Consider the following 16589-nt stretch of genomic DNA (forward strand, 5'->3'; position numbering starts at 1 on the left):
AGCATGTAAAACATTAAAATGTAACAACGCCCTGATGGCAACAGAGAAAAGTCCCTTGCAAGAACATGCCCAGAAGAAGTTAAGATACCTGTGGCTTTCTGGAGGATTTATTGGTTGCAAAAAGGATTCAAATCTCTTTGTTCCACTTGTCTGACTTCTGAAAAGATTTTTAACATTATGTTGTTCATGCTGTTTCTGTTTTTTTACTGTTAAGCTGTGAAACCATCAGATAAAAGAAAAGCTCAGAAGACTCTTATTCAAAGATTGATAAAAGAGGCAGCAGTGAGCAGCAGTCACCAAATAGTTTTCTGTTCTTTCTTGTAGTCTAAATCTCCCTTTTCCTCATATGTACGGAGACCTGACTCATCAGAGAAGTAGAAAACATCTTGTGTTCAGCAGTTGAACATTTGAAATAAAACATATTTGAATTTTCATCGGCTCTGGAATTTTTAATGAGCAGGACTGATTTTAATGTGGTAATTATACTTCTTTTTTTTTTTAACCATATCACTATAGTCAAAAAGTCCTATAAGATTCCAATAAGAATTTCCAATTATAAAAAATTCTTCCTTGTTTTGGAACATATTTGATAGTTTATCCTATGGGATTCATATATGATTAATGCTACAAAAATGTGTGATTAAGACTACTAAAAATGAGCATAAGCAGAAATACACTGAACCAACAAATCCGTTTCTATACTTAAATTTCAAGATCATTATAGAAATGATTACAAATAACATCTACAATCCAAAGAAAACAAAGAAAATGTCAAACTCCATCATGATTCATGTGGAGAGGTCATGAAAGAGACACACAGACAGAGAGAACCAGAAATGAATAAGATCAATACAAGGTACAATGGATATTTACTGACATGTGTCTGTGTGTGTACATCATATTAATGACTCAAGGACATATCTCACTATTAATATTATTAATATTATTAAAACCAGTATGCAGGATTTAGTGGCATCTACTGGTGAGGTTGCAGATTGCAACTGACTGAATATCCCTCTCCTCACCCTCTTCTTCCAAGCGTGATAGAGAACTTGGAGTCAATACAAAACTCGCAAAAAAAAAAAACGGTGAAAAACCCTCTCTAGAACCAGTGTTTGGTTTGTCTGTTCTGGGCCACTGTAGAAACATAGCGGTGCAACATGGTGGGCGTCATGGAAGAGTCTGTCAATCAGTGGATACATTTTTTGAGCACCACAATCCCTACGAAATGACCTGTTTCACTATTCTAAAGTCTAAAGAGTTATCCCGACTCAATTTAGCTGGAGTGCTAAACCTGAAGTTATTGATGTTGGCCGGTAGTCTCCACTGAGCTTGCTCCATAGATGCATTGGGCCAATAGAGCGTGTGCAGTATGATTTTATGGGGGTATTTCATTACAGAAGGAAGTGGCTTCCTTTTTAGGCTTCATGTGCTACTGAGTAACTTTCATAAGAATGAACAGGGTCTCACCTCCATCGCTGTATCCAGTTCTCGTCATGCATCCATGGCTGAACCCTATTCAGGTTTTATAATACATGCATGGACCTTATGTAGATATAAAGGGTTCATACTAAAGTAAACACAACGATTCTCATTTTCAGGTGATTATACACTGATTAAAACATACTTACAATTATTATATTACATTTTTACCAAGTCCATTCAGTTAGATTACATTCAGTTAAATCTTACACACTTGCCCTTTAAATTTTGACACTTGAAAAACGTGGCAGAGTGAGACGTCCCCGCCTCTGAGTGAGCCTTCGTCCCGCCTACATCTTTGAAACGTCAACAGCGCCAAATTTCAGCCTCCCTGACGGGAAAATGGGCACCTGTGTCGAGGAGCCGCAATGGAGAAAAATCCACTCAGTTACCGGAGTGGTACCGCGGTCCAGACACGGACACCGAGCAGCAGTTATTCGGGAGCTGGTCGTTGTTTTCGGAGGCGGAAATGAAGGGATAGCGGAGGACCTCCATGTTTACAACACCGGTGAGCTAATGTTAGCTGGACGCTAGCAGGTTAGCGGCTAATGTTTTTAGCATGCACAGCAACACGGTTATTGATTTATTATCGATAGCCTCACTTCAGCTGGCTAGGTAGCTTCAGTAGCTATTTCCTTCACATGTATCTATGTTTCCAGCATTGTTTATAAGTGTCATGTCTTGTAAAAGCAGACTAACTAGTGAGGTCGTCGTGTTATCTGTTTGCTCATCAGCTGAAACACAGTTGAACCTCCATGACCTGGGTGCAAAATTAACTTTTTTGTCTGCCGGCCTAATGGTTACCAGCCACTCAATAAATAAACATGTTTCTTTTTTGAGTGGTGAGTGAATCTAACATACCAGCTACTTGCATATTTCACCAGCATTTGGCTTCTGTCTGGTGCTAACTTTGTGCTCTTTGTATGAAAGTTTCATAAAGTTGTACACGTATTGATTTTGTGTGGTATTAGCTTATTTGGTTATTAATGTTTATAATTCAAGTATTAAACTGTTAAAGTGCAACTCCAGACATGTTTTAAGATGCATATAAAATACTCTACTTTCTATATGTGTGTCCGATATGGTTTTACCACAAACAAGATCAATTATCTTATTAAGGTCCGTACAATTGCAGCTACTCATTCTCCCTCATTACAAATTCCAGTGTCAATAAATATGCAAGTATATGTCTATTTAACTGCTGGTTGACAGATGTCTCCTACTTCACTGTAACATGAAAAATGTATTGCAATGAACATGATTATTGTACAAGTTACTGAATAAATAATGGTACTGAAGGGCATTGTGTAGTAAAGGTCACTAGTTTGTTTTTGTAGATTCGTGTTTAGTGGTGGTGTATTTACCCAGAGGCTGCTTAAACAATTCTGTTTGTACCAGTTGTTTTCAGGTGTGGGGTGTAAAGTATATGACGCAGCCCTCCCCAGGATGTTTTGTCTAAATTCAACAGCTGATTTCTGTCTATTCTTCCAGTCTCAAAGCAGTGGTTTCTTCCTGCTGTGAGGGGTGACATCCCACCAGGCTGTGCTGCACACGGCTTTGTCTGTGATGGCACTCGAATACTGGTCTTCGGCGGCATGGTGGAGTTCGGCAAATACTCCAACAGCCTGTATGAACTTCAGGTAAAGTTTCTGCATTTCTTCAGCTGTGACTCTTAACATTGCTGAAAGTTTAAATCTAAATCTTTTTGATCCTGTGTCACTCAGGCTAGTCGCTGGCTGTGGAAGAAGCTGAAGCCCAGAGCACCCAGGAATGGCTTGCCTCCCTGCCCTCGGATCGGACACAGCTTCACTCTCATGGCTAACAAGTGTTACCTGTTTGGAGGGCTGGCCAATGACAGTGAGGACCCTAATGGCAATGTCCCACGGTACGGTACTGCACAAACACTCACAAGATTGTCCACACTGTGCTTGAATAAACCTCCTTGAATGGGATTCTAATGACTTATTGATCATGTTGCTCTCAGTGCAAATACTCTGTAATAGTCTAATTAAAGACACAACCTTCAGTCTGTTGAAGTGATTGCAGCGTAAATTAGCTTCACTTTTTACCATCTCAGGTACATGGGAGATTTGTATGAGCTGGAGCTGCAGTCAATATCGGGGGCGAGAGGATGGAGCATCCCGGAGACAAAAGGTTGTGGTCCCCCAGCGCGGGAGTCCCACACATCGGTTGTTTACACTGGCCTGGGTTCTCCAAAGCTTTACATCTTTGGAGGGATGCAAGGATGCCGGTTAGACGACCTCTGGCAGCTTGACCTCGGTATGACATCTTTTTTTTTTTGAGAGAGAGACTCATGCAAATAAACTGTCTGCAAGTGTGAGGAAGAAAAGTTTAAAATGAGCATCAGGTGCAACCTGGAAAATTCAAATTCGAAGCTATGGCAGGCTTATTTGTATGTCGGCAACCTCAAATTATAAGGGATATACGCTATATTGTGCATACTGTGTATATATAACATACAAATATCCTCCTCCAGACACAATGGTTTGGTCAAAGCCTCAAACAAGGGGTTCTATGCCAGTACCAAGAAGCCTTCACTCAGCCAGTGTTATCGGAAACAAGTAAGAGACCCTTTATCATCACTGTTGAAGCTCCGTTAAAGCAAATGTGCGATTTGTATATGCAAATGACCGTGTGTGTCTCTGTCTGCAGGATGTATGTTTTCGGTGGCTGGATTCCTGTTCCAGAGTCCGTCGAACCTATCGCTTTAGGAACTGAATGGATCTGCACTAACTCCTTAAGTGTGCTCAACTTAGGTCAGTACACCCAACACTCACATGTATGAAAAAAAAAAAAAGAAATTCATCATTCTGAGGCTTTGAGAGGTTTTTGAAAATGCTCAAAAATAGACTAAAATTTGACTGATGTATTCATTGTGTACTGGCTCTTCTGATGGGAATAAATAAGCCATCATTTAAGTTGAAAGCCATCAACAGCAGCTTACTTGCTCCAATTTGGATGAAATTTGACTTAAATAAAACTTTAGCACCCCTAGGCTGCGTTTGGGAATCGTAAAATCAATTATAATTTGAAAGTTCACTGCTGCCTTGTTTTCCTGTCACAGACACTATGATCTGGCAGAATCTGGGCCCAGAGCAGCAGGATGATATAGAGTCCCAGCTGCAGAGCCAGGGGCCCCAGAGCGACGACCAGTACGCCTGCAGTCCCCGAGCCAGGGCCGGCCACTGCGCTGCCGCCATCGGATCCAGGCTTTACATTTGGAGCGGCCGCGACGGATACCGCAAGAGCTGGAACTACCAGGTCTGCTGCAAGGACCTCTGGTACCTGGAGACAGGTGAGAAATGAGATTTAAGAGTGACAGAGCAGCTCAGGTCAGCACTTTGGAAAAACAAACAAACTTGGACTTCATAAAGATGCCAATATAATTTCCTACGTTCTGCTCTCAGACCGACCAGCCACCCCAGAGGCAGTGTTACTCATCAAATCCACAGTCAGCATGCTCCACGTGGCGTGGCGCCCTCTGGCAGCGGCGGACTGCTACATCCTGCAGATTCAGCCCGTGTGTCCTCCCAGCACCGCAGCCGGCGCTCCGCCAGCCAAACCGGTTGATCCAAGCAGAGCAGATGGACGGGAGGGGAAAGATGGAGATCCTGCAGGTGCTTAGCTGAGGGCAAATATGGAGCACAGCGAGGAAAAAAAGAAGAGAGAAAAGAGAGGATACTAAAATCTAAATGAACAGTTTTTTCAGTCGAATTTTGCACTTTTTTTTCACCAGGTGTCCAGTCCCTTCAAGCTCAAAGTGAAGGAAACACTAAAAAAGGGGAGAACACTTCATCTCAGGTAGACGTGACTAAATCAACATGCTTTAATCTATAAACAAAGCTTAGTATGAATACGCTCAGGCTTGTTTTGGCACCAGATACATTAAACAGACCCAACTGCAGTGATGTCTGCTGCACTACACATTTTCGACGGAAGATGATTTCACACTGAAACACACGACTCATATGTTTTTTCCATTAGTTTGGTTCATTTATTCATGTGAGAATGATGCAGGTTGAAACATGACAAAGAGGCAAATGCCAAACTTGAAAACCTGCCACCAATAATAATTTAGTCAGATGAAGAGAAGCAAGCCAATATCGCCCGGACCTTATTATGCACTGTTTAGGTTGTGCCTTACTCTAGCCAAGCCTTCTATAAAGAGAGTCCTGTGCTTTAATTCTCTCCCTGCGTTTCAGGATGTTTCAGCACAGCAGGAAACTCCAGTGAAATCATCCGGTGGGAGAGAGACGGAAGAAAAGTCCGACACTAAACGCTGCAGTAAGTCTTTGCACCAAGTCGTAGAGGCTGCGTCTGTGGGTTAGCTGAGAGGGTTTCATGCTCCAGCAAATGTGTTTTGCAGCAGATGTATGTCTGAGGTTGTACAGCAGGACACATTAATTTGTTTTCCTGCTGCGGATCAGAAAACAACACACACACACAAAAACGGGAAAAAAATAGACAATTATTAATTAATTCATTGATGAATTAAAATGTAATCCACAACATTGTGATAATCATTTATCAAACAAAAGGCCAAATATTTAACTAGAGCCCGACCTATACTGGATTTTAGGGAGTAAAATATTAGGGAGTAATCTTATATATGCAGAATATATACATAAACACACTTTTTTGTGCAATTATCCATCAAACATGGTTATCAAACACTCATGACAAAGATATGTAATGGAGGCGTGATATTTTACAGTTTAACAATAAAGTTTGTTGTATAAAATGACACAGAATCAGTAAACTTCACTGAGAATTCAATAAAAAAACAGAAAAACAGATGTATAAAACTTTAATCAAGAAAAAAGATACACATAAAATGCTGCCTATATAACTTAAAAGAAAACATATTGGCATATATTGGACACCATACATGATATATCTGATAGTATCAGCTGTCTAATATATCAGTTGGGCTCTAAACATAAACTTCCTGTGCTATGAATCCTGAATGAATGGCTTGTGTGTGTTTATTGTAAGTTGTTGTGCATTAGCAGGACACATCAAGCCTTCACTCCACAGCAGCTGTTCAGTTTCTCAGCTTCCTCTCTGTGAATCTGTGTGTTTTTGTTGCAGCTGCTCGACAGGAAACGTCATCAGCCGAGGTCAGCAGCTCAACTCAGCACCCGTCAGGTAACGACGCTGGAATGTCAGCAGTCAACCAGAGCGTGGCACGTTCAGGATTTTAATAAATAAACGAAGTTCATATGAAATCTTCTTTTTTCTCTGACAGACAATCAACCTGCTACAGCTGACAAGAAGACAGATTTGTACGGCCACACAGATCAGGTCAGACACGCTTCCTGAACAGTAATTATTTGTTCTTTCTGTCTAAACTCAACTGAGACTGTAAAGTGTTTTTATCTTCACGTCCAGCAGAATCCAGACAAAGCGGTGTGGTTTGATGTCGGCGTGTTCAAAACACTTTTCTCCGAGGTCAACCACTACTTTCTGCCAGCTGATAACGAGCCGGCCACTACAGGCATCAGCAGCCGACCCCAAAATACTAAAGAGGTAAAAAAGAAAACAATCACAGGTGCTTTTAAAGGGATCATTTGGATTTCATAAAGATGCCATGGAACTTTCTCCTGTACTGAAAAGTCTCACCCACTCATCTTCTATCTATCTTTTCTCTTCCCCTAGAAGAAGCAGCCAGTGCCTCAGGACTACCAGGACAGAGAGAAGCAGGAGCTGGCTCCAGGTCAGACCTACAGGTTCAGAGTGGTAGGCTTTAACTGCTTCGGCCAAGGAGACTTCAGCCCCGTCAGCGAGTTTAAGACCTGCCAACCCGGCTTCCCTGGAGCGCCCTCTGCTGTCAAAATTACCAAGGTAACATTCTCATTTGAAAATACGTGTGCCCTTCCAAGAAAGAGCAGTTTTATATGATCAAGACACCCTCTCTTTATTGTTTTCCTCTTCGCTCTTCTTTCTGCGTAGGCCAGCGATTCGGTCCACATCACATGGGAGGCGCCCCCTTCTCCATCAGGCCGGATCCTGGAGTATTCCATGTACATGGCGGTGAAGAAGAGTCGATCCACCAGCTCGGAGCGCCCGGGTCAAATGGCCTTCATCCGAATCTACCGCGGCACCAAGACGTTCTGCTCGGTCAGCTCCAGCCACCTGTACAACGCCCAGATTGACTGCTCCGCCTCCAACCGACCTGCCGTCGTCTTCCGCATCGCCGCCAAGAACGAGCAGGGTTACGGCCCCGCCACGCAGATCCGCTGGATTCAAGGTAGGTGGACCGACGATTATATTTAATTTCCAGTATTAACGTGTTGCCAGATGTTATAAATGATTCAACTTCCTGTTTTCTATCATTTTTAGATCCCAGTAAATTGCGAGGCGCCGCCAAGTCAGACAGCGCCGAGGCTGACCAGGATGCTGCTGACAGGTATAGACACCCTAACCTCTCATTCTTCTTCTCTTGTTTAATTTTTCCTGAATTGTCTCATTTCTTCTTCTTTTTTCTTTCTTGCAGCTCCAGCTGAAAAGAAAAAAGTTTGCACCTTTGCCTTTTGTGTTTTGGAGAAAAGACTGCACTCAGGACGTTGGCAGTGTATGCCAGTCAATCGCTGTATGATATTCCCTTCAATAGTTTTGTTAATTTATTTTTTTATGTATTTAAGTACTCACTTGTACATACAGTATATAAATGTTTTCACAGCATGCTTTAACCTCTTGCCAAAACTGTAAGTATGATTTTAGATATTTAAACCGCTTTTAAAAGTAGTGCCTTTATTTCCAGCTACTGATGCTTTTTATATGTTCACGTGTTGAATGAAACACAGATGGAAACATGTTTTCAGAGCCAGCGCACATCAGAAAAGAAGCAGGGACCACTTACATAATCGACTCAGTGAGGATATGAAGTATGGATAATCTATCAGGGGATTGTTAGCGTTGTTTTAAGATTATGTTCTATTTACATTTCGTTTGTGTTGTTTTCTGATTCATCGTTCCGTTAAGAATCCGTTACCTGTCTGTCTGATGAAAAAAAGAACCATAAACAACTTTCTTCATTTATTAGAAAGATTTTTCTTTTCATGATCTGTCATTTCCACCCATTAACTGTGATGGATAGATATATTTTACATTATTTGTCATCATTTCCATTCAGTCACATGTGAGGCTGAATATTCTTGAGCTTCTGGTTTGATATGAGTTACGTCATTTCAATTATTCCTGAAACATTTAGCCTAATAAACAATATCCATTGTTCAAAAGACACACTGACCATATTCTGGGTTATTATGGGTATAAGTCAATGAATTCAAACTCCAAATATCAATAAATACAGATGCATTCTGCCAGTAATGGTTCATGTGCCTCTGGGCAGGACACAGTACTGTAGGAATGCAGGTTTTTAGTTTTTATTCATGAGCAGGTGTTTTGTTAAATAGGTAAATATAATATATAATAATATGACAGGCAGCAGAGAGAAAACACTGCTGATCTGTTGATGATGACTGTACACCTTTTATTAGTCTTAGCATAACCTCCATCATAAGTGCCTTATATTAACATCAGCTTAGTTTACTGATAGGTCAATAGGACATGGAACAGGTCAGGCTAGTTAAGTTTTAGAGCGCCCTCTCCTGGTTCACAAGGAAAACTTTCAAACAGGTCGATTCATTCAAATTTCATAGAAAAAGTGATTTTCCTCAGATTTTTAATTATCATGAGATAAGTCACAACAGTTAAGGATTAAAGTTAAATAGTTTTTATTTTTTTTTTTAAAGTTGTAAATCCACAGTTGTGGCTGAGACCAATTGACCATGACCATGACCACTACTTAAAGGTATGTCAAACACCACTGGTTATTGAAAATGTTTTATATTATCTCTGATTTGAACTGCTCAGGATTTTGAATGCAAGAAGCATCATTCTTCTCTTTCCCATCATCATCCCATCATTTCCAAGATCAGATAATTACAGGCAAGAAAACATACTGTTCAGACATCAGATCATTCAGACTAGTACTTTGTCTCCTCAATTTCATGGTAAAACAGGGTTTCATGCCTGTGCTCGCATTTGTAGGAGATCGTTTACTTCAATCTTTCATTTATATGCTACATATTTTCTGTTACATCTCCTGAAAATGAATCATCTTCTGGCTGAAGAAAATTTCTCTCATATACTCACAATCTTGATTGTCTGCTAAAGGATTTACACACAGAGAATATTGTCCCACATTCTGCATTTGATCCCTTAAACTTTCGTAATGGTGATTTTATAACATTTAGTAGCAAACTAATAGAATCCAGATGGAGGATTCCACTACTAAAAACCTTTATCAGGTTTATCAGTGCAATTTAAAAAAAAAAAAAAAAAAACTGACATTCATGGATATTGTCACTTTGGTATGCTGAACATGCATATTTACTCAATATATATGCATATAAGTGATATATCAGTTAGTAGTGTTAAGTTATACATGTTGTGTTAACATCAATAAAATATAGTTAGCATGAAGTGAAGTTGATTTGAAGGTTTCTCTTTGCTACAGATCCTCTTTGGGAAAAGATTCCCATGATGCATCGGTTTGTAGTTTACAGATTAGCTAGCTAGCGCTGGCTAACAACACAGACAGGCTGCAAGAAAGCAGCTAAAGTTGAGCAGGAGGTAAGTAGATTCCGGAAGTCAACTACCATGTATGTAAAGTAGAAGATGGTGTTTAACAACATGCTATGAGTTCACAGTTTGTTAGAAACCCAACCGTTTGCTTGGTTGTAGCTACATAACGCTAAACGTCAAGCAGCTAATGCTAGTTACTTTGCTAAGGTGTCGCTAAAGGTAGCTAGCTGCATTAAGTCGCTCAATTTACTTTGAATTGTTTGCAGTTGTTGTGGGAAATGTGTGTGAAACCTCTCGACGACCGCTTTATTTAAACGCAACGTCATGTTTGTGTAAAGTAAACACTAGAGAGAGCTGTCCGACAATGGACGCAAGGCAGAGTGGCTAGCTAGCAGTTTGAGCCGCGCGATATTTGAAAACAACTGAAAAGCATTGTTATGCTTTTAAAACAATTAGAGCTGTTAGTATTACAAATGAAATGATTGTCAAGCGGCAGTCACACTAAGTCAAATGTAAATGTGAATCACAACTGCTGACACACAATCTAAACTGCAGTTTTAGTGCGTTTGCAGGTTTGGGTGATTTGAGTAGAGCCTGATGTCAACAAACACCAGAAAGTGAAATAAATAACAGCTTCTGATTTATGATATCGAGCCAGCTGTGTCTCTATATTTTTTTTTGTAACTTCAATGCTGTGATGATGACATTAAAGAAGTTGATTGTTGTGTTAATGAATTCAGACTGAGTGTAATCAGTCTGCCTCTCAGACTGATCGGATGCTTGATTTTCAGGGGCTGAAGTGGTTTAATGGTTGCAATCACACAACAGCCAGGGGGAGAGGAGCTAACTAATCACTTGAGATTGATTTAGAGACTTGTCTCTGAGTGTGAAGAGGTTGTGGTTTAAACAAGTAGCTTGGGGACTCCCCTCAAAGCCACCATGGTAACTCACAACAAAGCCAGACCTGATACTGTCCTTGAGTACAGGCAGATTTAGTCACAACCACATCACTATTAAGAGGTCCGCTAAGATCTCTCTTGTGTTTCTTCTTCTTTTTTCTTTCTTTTTTGTTTTTAGGTCATAGACTTTATCTCCTCCTGTCTCCGGATGTCCTCCCACAGAGCTGAGATGACCTCCTCTGCCTTCGGACAGTCTGCTCCTCTCATCCCAAACCTGGAGCCCGGGATGGGGAAGTCTGCAGCCATGCTGGGGTTGTCTGCCGGTCTGGGGGGAGCAGAAATGGAGCTGCAGAAGATGCTAATCGATGAGAGGATGAAGTGTGAAAACCACAGGACTAACTACCAGACTCTAAAGGCAGAACATGCCAGGTACACCAATTTTAGTCGTACAGTGTGGTTAAAGCTTCACAGTTGTGTGGTTACAGTAACTTGCACTATGATCGAGGTCACTGGTGGTGTATCTTTTGCAGCTTGCAGGATGAGTTCACGCGGGCGCAGGGGGAACTAAAGCGCCTGCTGAGCGACAGACAGGCTCAGCAGGAGAAACTGCAGCTGCTGTTGGCCGAGCTGCGAGGAGAGCTGCTGGACAAAACCAGGGAGATGGAGGAGCTTCGGCTGCAGGTAAACTGAGCCTGAGAAGGGAGGAAATCACATATGCATTTAGAAATTCATGCACATTTGCTTCTGAAGTGACTGAGAGATTTTCACCTGAATTTGAACTAGGATATCATGTTTGAATTGGATACAAATATATATGTGTGTGTTTGTATGTGTTTCTTGTTGACCAGGTGATGACCCCTCAGCGGCTGGAGTTGCTCAGAGCACAGGTGCAGCAGGAGATGGAGGCTCCGGTCAGGGAGCGCTTCAACAAGCTGGAGGAGGTCAGTCTGTTAGTCTCTGTGTCAGGAGTCACTAATTTCTGACACCATCTCTGTGTAATGTGAAAAAATAGACCTGTAACATCCGCTTTTAGCAGCGCTCAAAATTGTTTCCACTGAAGGAGGAACATGTTGCACAGGGACTTTTTGGTCTGTAGCAACAGCCAGAGAGCAACATATTTGTGCTGATTGCCTCTTTTGAAAATCATGTAAATATGTGTGCATTCAAGCTAATTTCCATTCTGTTCTGCCCGAGTGCTCCTTCTCTCTCGCTGATTTGCGGCTATTGTGTGCACTCGCAGGAGACGGAGAAGTACAGATCAGAGTACAACAAGCTGAGGTATGAGTACACCTTCCTCAAGTCCCAGTTTGACCACCAGAGGGAAGAACATGCTCGTATACTGGAGGAGCGGAGAATACGCTACCATGCGGAGGTGTGTGCGTTTGAAAATGTAACGTGAATGTTACTTTAATTTTTTTTTTAAAAGATCTGTAATATCCTTCTTTGTTGTTCTCCTCTGTTGTCAGATCTCTCATCTGGAGAAGGATAGGGAGGACCTGGTGGCTCAGTACCAGGGTTCAGACTCACTGCGCGACGGGAGACGAGTGGAGGCTCTGCTGAGGGAGAAAGCTCAGCTCCACCTGCGGCTGAAGGGTCTGGAGGCGGAGGTGGCCGAGCTCCGAGCCCAGAAAGAAGACTCGGGCCAGCAGGCTGAGAACGTCCAGCGCATCCAGATCCGACAGCTCACAGAGTCTCAGGCTGCTGTGAAGTCGCTGGAGGTGAGAAAGAAACGGTCCTGACATCATGATTGCATTTGACTGCAGTTAGATTCACGTTTAAATCGACAAAACTGTTGGGTTTTTTTTTTTTTTTTGGCAGGCGGAGCGTCACTCTCTGCGTCTCCAGCTGGAGCGGATGGACAGCGAGCTTCATCAGAACCACGAGCAGAACAGCCAGCTCACCGGACGACTGCACAAAGCGGAGAGAGAGGTCAACTCCCTCACCTGCCAGGTACACACTGCACACACAGTTCCATAACTTGAGCAAGAGCAGCAGTTTTCTATTAAACTCTACTCTACTGTTTGTATGTAAGAAATTAGTGATGTAAAATGAAACTGAAAACAGCTCATTGAGTTGTAGCTCAGGAAAAAAAGACAAATAAATGTGTTTGCATTGAGAAAATAACCATATAAATAAATGAACTAGTATACGCCTGTGATTCATAAACAGCTGCAAGAAAAGACCTAAAAAAAACCCTGGAAAGAACGAGAGTTTTTTATGAATGTCCAGCAGATGTCAGTCATCACGGCTGAATGTTGCATTTTATTTTCTTGCTCTCACGGTCCTCAGATTGAAAGCCTGAAGCACTCACACAAACTAGAGGTGGCCAGCATCAAACTGGAGTGCGCCCGCTCTAAAGGGGAAGTGGAACGGGAGAGAGACACACTTCAGGGCCAGATTGAAGGTATTACATGATTCTCACTCACACGCTCAGCAGTCGATTTTCCTCATTATAATCTCTCATTTTTATGCTTCCTCTTGAATAAGCAGGAAAAATGCGGAGAGAAGTTGAACTATTTAACCGACTCCTCTTAGTTGAATTTAGGTCATATATTCACATCCTAGTCATTCTACTTTTACAGTGATTGAGCAGCACCCTGTTTTTCATCTCATGTGTCTCAGGTCTGCAGGCAGACGTGGAGGTGTTTAAAGCGGCGGTGGAGCGACACAAAGAAGTCCTAGTGGATAAAGAGAGGGAGATGGTCAGGAAGGTGCAGTCCACTCACGATGAGGAGTTTCGCAAAACTACCGCTTTGCACGAAGAGAAGTGAGAATCACCCTTGTCTCATTTCAGTTAGTGATGTCTTTCATGTGGTGGAAGATTAAAAGGAAGAGGTTAATGTACAGTTGAGCAATTACTTTTTTCTAGCCTACTTCTCATATTAGAACATTATTTTTGATTTGTGGTCTGTTGTGTCGTCAGGTTGGAATTGGAGAACCGTCTGGCGGCGCTGGAACAGCAGAAGTCTCTGCAGGACGCCGCCGAAACCTCCCAGAAAGAGGAGTGGGAGGAGCGCATCCGTAACGCCCAACAAGGCGAGGAGACAGCTCGCAGAGAACTACAGAGCCTGAGGTCTTCAACTGAACTTCCCCTTTCTTTCAACACACACACACACACACACACACACACACACACACACACACACACAGCAGATAGTTATAAATCTGCACAGAAGTTATAGCTGGTTAATTATGTATGTGCATTGTTATTTGTAATATAATACTGGAGTCTGATAGTGGTTACATTATCTGCAAAAGCAACATTCACATGGCAGTTTTTATTATAATATGCCTGCACAGTGCACCAGGAAGACAAAAAGACAAAAAAAAAATACAATTAATGGAAAAAAAAAAAGCTTTTGTGAGTTGTGAGATCGTCAGTACTCTCATTAATTAAACTATTGTGTTTCAGAACCAAAATACAACAACAAAGCTCACAGCTGGAGGAGCTTGAGAGACAGAAAGCAGAAATTGGTGACCTACAGCAGGTGAGTCAACATCCACAACCTTAAGCCAAAAAATAATTAAACTTATAGAATGTCTGTTTCCCTCACATAAATGTGATTTTATTTTTTTAAAACATCATTTGTTTGACCCCAACAGCAAAACAAGGAGCTGGGTGTCCAGTTGGGGATGCTGTCTCAGTCTGAAAGTGACCTGATGGAGGCAAACCAGCGCCTGAGAGAGACACTGGACAGAGTGAGGGAGGAGCTGAGGATGGCTCGAGCTCAGACCGAGAGGAGCCAACACGAGGCTGAGAGGTACATTTGCTGGCCTGCCTTCCATTAAATCAGCAACTCAAGTCCCATTATTTTTCAAAAAAGCACTTAAACAGTTAGACTTCATGAGGCGCAAACAACACATTTCTGAGCTCATCTTTGTCCCCCTGTAGGCTGATGGAGGACCGTCGTGTTGAGTGGTTGGAGGATAAACACAAGCTGCAGGAGAGAGACGCAGAGCTGCAGCAGAAGTACTCTCAGGTCAAAGAGAAACTGCAGAGGGCAGCTGTGGCCCAGAAGAAGGTACTGCTGCATGTTGTCTTTAAGGACAGACTGCATCCTCTCTATTTTGTCTGTGTATCAGTTCACAACTAGATCACATTAACACAATCATTTCTTTGTAGCTTGGTTTATTTTGTTCATTTATAAATACTTTTTAACATTAAAATGATCTTAAATGAGTTGAATTTGACTTTCTGTAAGCTGCTCATAAAATTTGTGTGTGTTGTACAGAGGAAAACACAGACAGAGAACAAAGAGAAGAGACTGCAGGATAAAATCCAGTTGCTGGAGGCCAAGATAGAAGAGTTGGAACTGGAAGCCGTCACATCCAAGAAGTAAACTCAATGTCTCATTTTATGAATGAAATAACTGTCAAGTTGAGCTGTTTGGATAACCCTAGCTGTATTATACTGTATGACTATGAAAGAAAATAGTGGGTGTAGTGGATATTTTTGTCCTTTTAATATTAGACATTTCAACCTCCTATGCTGGATGACTTAACAAAAAGACCAATCAGAAGTCAGCTTTAAAGCCAGTTAAAGTCTGCAATGTTTCTTCCTCTTTCCAGACGTACATCCCACTCAGAGGAACAGCCTCAGTTCAACAGACGGTTGAAGGAGCTGCAGCGGCGACACAACGAGTTTCGGCGCCTCCTGCTGGGTGGCCAGGGTGCCCTCAGTGCAGCCCCAGCCTTTGTAACCTCCTCGCCCAGCCCCTTCCTCCTCCTCGGGTCTGAGGGGCCGTTATCCAACATACCGGTAAGCAAAATGAGCTGAGATTGTAGCATTAACCTGCGCTGTAGCTGGATGGTAACACTGAAAATAATTTTAAGGGAGATCAAAGCAGCAGCAGGTAAAAAACATCACACAAGAGTCAGAACAGTTTCTACACCCACAGTAGCAGTAAATAGAGTAACATTCAATGCAGCAATAACATGTTTGACTATGACAAAGTGAAACCTCCACTTCACACCTTCCACACAAGCAAAACCACACCTCCTCTGTGGGTTGAAGGGTTTTCCTTTAAAATGTCGCCTCATCAACTGAAGTAGACACAAGTTAGATTAAAAAGGTGAGATGTTGCTAACAAAATCAGATTAAAAAGGTGAGATGTTGCTAACAAAGTTACATAACAGAAAGGTGACTGTTTAGACCATGATGACTTTTGCTGTATGCATTATGCTGTTGTAACATTTCTTTGTTTTCCTGGTGTGTCTCCTCTGTGTGGCAGGAGGAGCAGCATCAGACGGAGCTGTCTCTGTTGCGTCGGAGGCTGGAGGACCTGGAGAGCGCCCAGCAGCAGCAGCTGGAGGAACTGGGGTCTCTGGTGCACAGGGACCGGGACCTCACTCCCCAGCCTGACCTTTGACACCCAAATTGCTTTACATTGGACTTTAAGTTGACTAAGAGTGAGGCACACCAGCATTGTTTGTATAAATATAGAAGCGTTATTTATTGTTGCGTTTACATGAAAATGGATTTCTCATGTACTGTTGTGATGTTTGGTCATTTGAAATACTGCAGCACCTTTTTATAAAAATGACCATGACGGCCATTAAGAGACTTTCTTAGGGTTTGATTTTTTCTATGTTTAC

The 16589-nt window shown here is 42.0% G+C and overlaps 2 protein-coding genes across 3 annotated transcripts; both read left to right on the top strand.

The window, feature by feature from the left end:
- The first annotated feature begins 1806 nt into the window (after positions 1-1806).
- On the top strand, positions 1807-9017 carry hcfc2 (host cell factor C2). 2 transcript variants are annotated; one of them, XM_062443790.1, is made up of 17 exons: positions 1807-1990; positions 2974-3122; positions 3207-3367; positions 3560-3762; positions 3980-4064; positions 4156-4259; positions 4568-4798; positions 4911-5120; positions 5240-5304; positions 5706-5787; positions 6595-6651; positions 6752-6807; positions 6895-7032; positions 7162-7347; positions 7456-7753; positions 7846-7912; positions 8000-9017. In XM_062443790.1, the coding sequence occupies exons 1-17, from the start codon at positions 1825-1827 to the stop codon at positions 8007-8009; spliced, it is 2268 nt and encodes a 755-aa protein (XP_062299774.1). In that variant the 5' UTR covers positions 1807-1824; the 3' UTR covers positions 8010-9017. The 2 variants fall into 2 exon arrangements, with proteins under 2 accessions (XP_062299774.1, XP_062299775.1); XM_062443791.1 differs by having other exon boundaries at positions 6898-7032.
- On the top strand, positions 8047-16569 carry cep83 (centrosomal protein 83). Its single transcript, XM_062443792.1, has 16 exons — positions 8047-8095; positions 11173-11423; positions 11525-11675; positions 11843-11935; positions 12235-12366; positions 12461-12712; positions 12813-12944; positions 13284-13398; positions 13617-13761; positions 13918-14067; positions 14407-14482; positions 14598-14755; positions 14887-15016; positions 15227-15330; positions 15564-15753; positions 16226-16569. The coding sequence occupies exons 2-16, from the start codon at positions 11203-11205 to the stop codon at positions 16361-16363; spliced, it is 2187 nt and encodes a 728-aa protein (XP_062299776.1). The 5' UTR covers positions 8047-8095; positions 11173-11202; the 3' UTR covers positions 16364-16569.
- The last annotated feature ends 20 nt before the right edge of the window (positions 16570-16589 follow it).

Source organism: Scomber scombrus, chromosome 22 (assembly GCF_963691925.1).
Source record: "Scomber scombrus chromosome 22, fScoSco1.1, whole genome shotgun sequence".
Taxonomy (NCBI): Eukaryota; Metazoa; Chordata; class Actinopteri; order Scombriformes; family Scombridae; genus Scomber; species Scomber scombrus.

What these genes read in the sequence shown, in the direction of transcription:
- hcfc2 (XM_062443790.1), top strand. Translation starts at nt 1,825, where the DNA reads ATGGGCACCTGTGTCGAGGAGCCGCAATGGAGAAAAATCCACTCAGTT. An exon ending in GCCAGTGTTATCGGAAACAA is followed by an intron (nt 4,065 to 4,155) that starts GTAAGAGACCCT and finishes CTCTGTCTGCAG; the next exon opens with GATGTATGTTTTCGGTGGCT. An exon ending in GCAGATCCGCTGGATTCAAG is followed by an intron (nt 7,754 to 7,845) that starts GTAGGTGGACCG and finishes TATCATTTTTAG; the next exon opens with ATCCCAGTAAATTGCGAGGC.
- cep83 (XM_062443792.1), top strand. Translation starts at nt 11,203, where the DNA reads ATGTCCTCCCACAGAGCTGAGATGACCTCCTCTGCCTTCGGACAGTCT. An exon ending in GAATACGCTACCATGCGGAG is followed by an intron (nt 12,367 to 12,460) that starts GTGTGTGCGTTT and finishes CTCTGTTGTCAG; the next exon opens with ATCTCTCATCTGGAGAAGGA. An exon ending in GAAGCCGTCACATCCAAGAA is followed by an intron (nt 15,331 to 15,563) that starts GTAAACTCAATG and finishes TCCTCTTTCCAG; the next exon opens with ACGTACATCCCACTCAGAGG.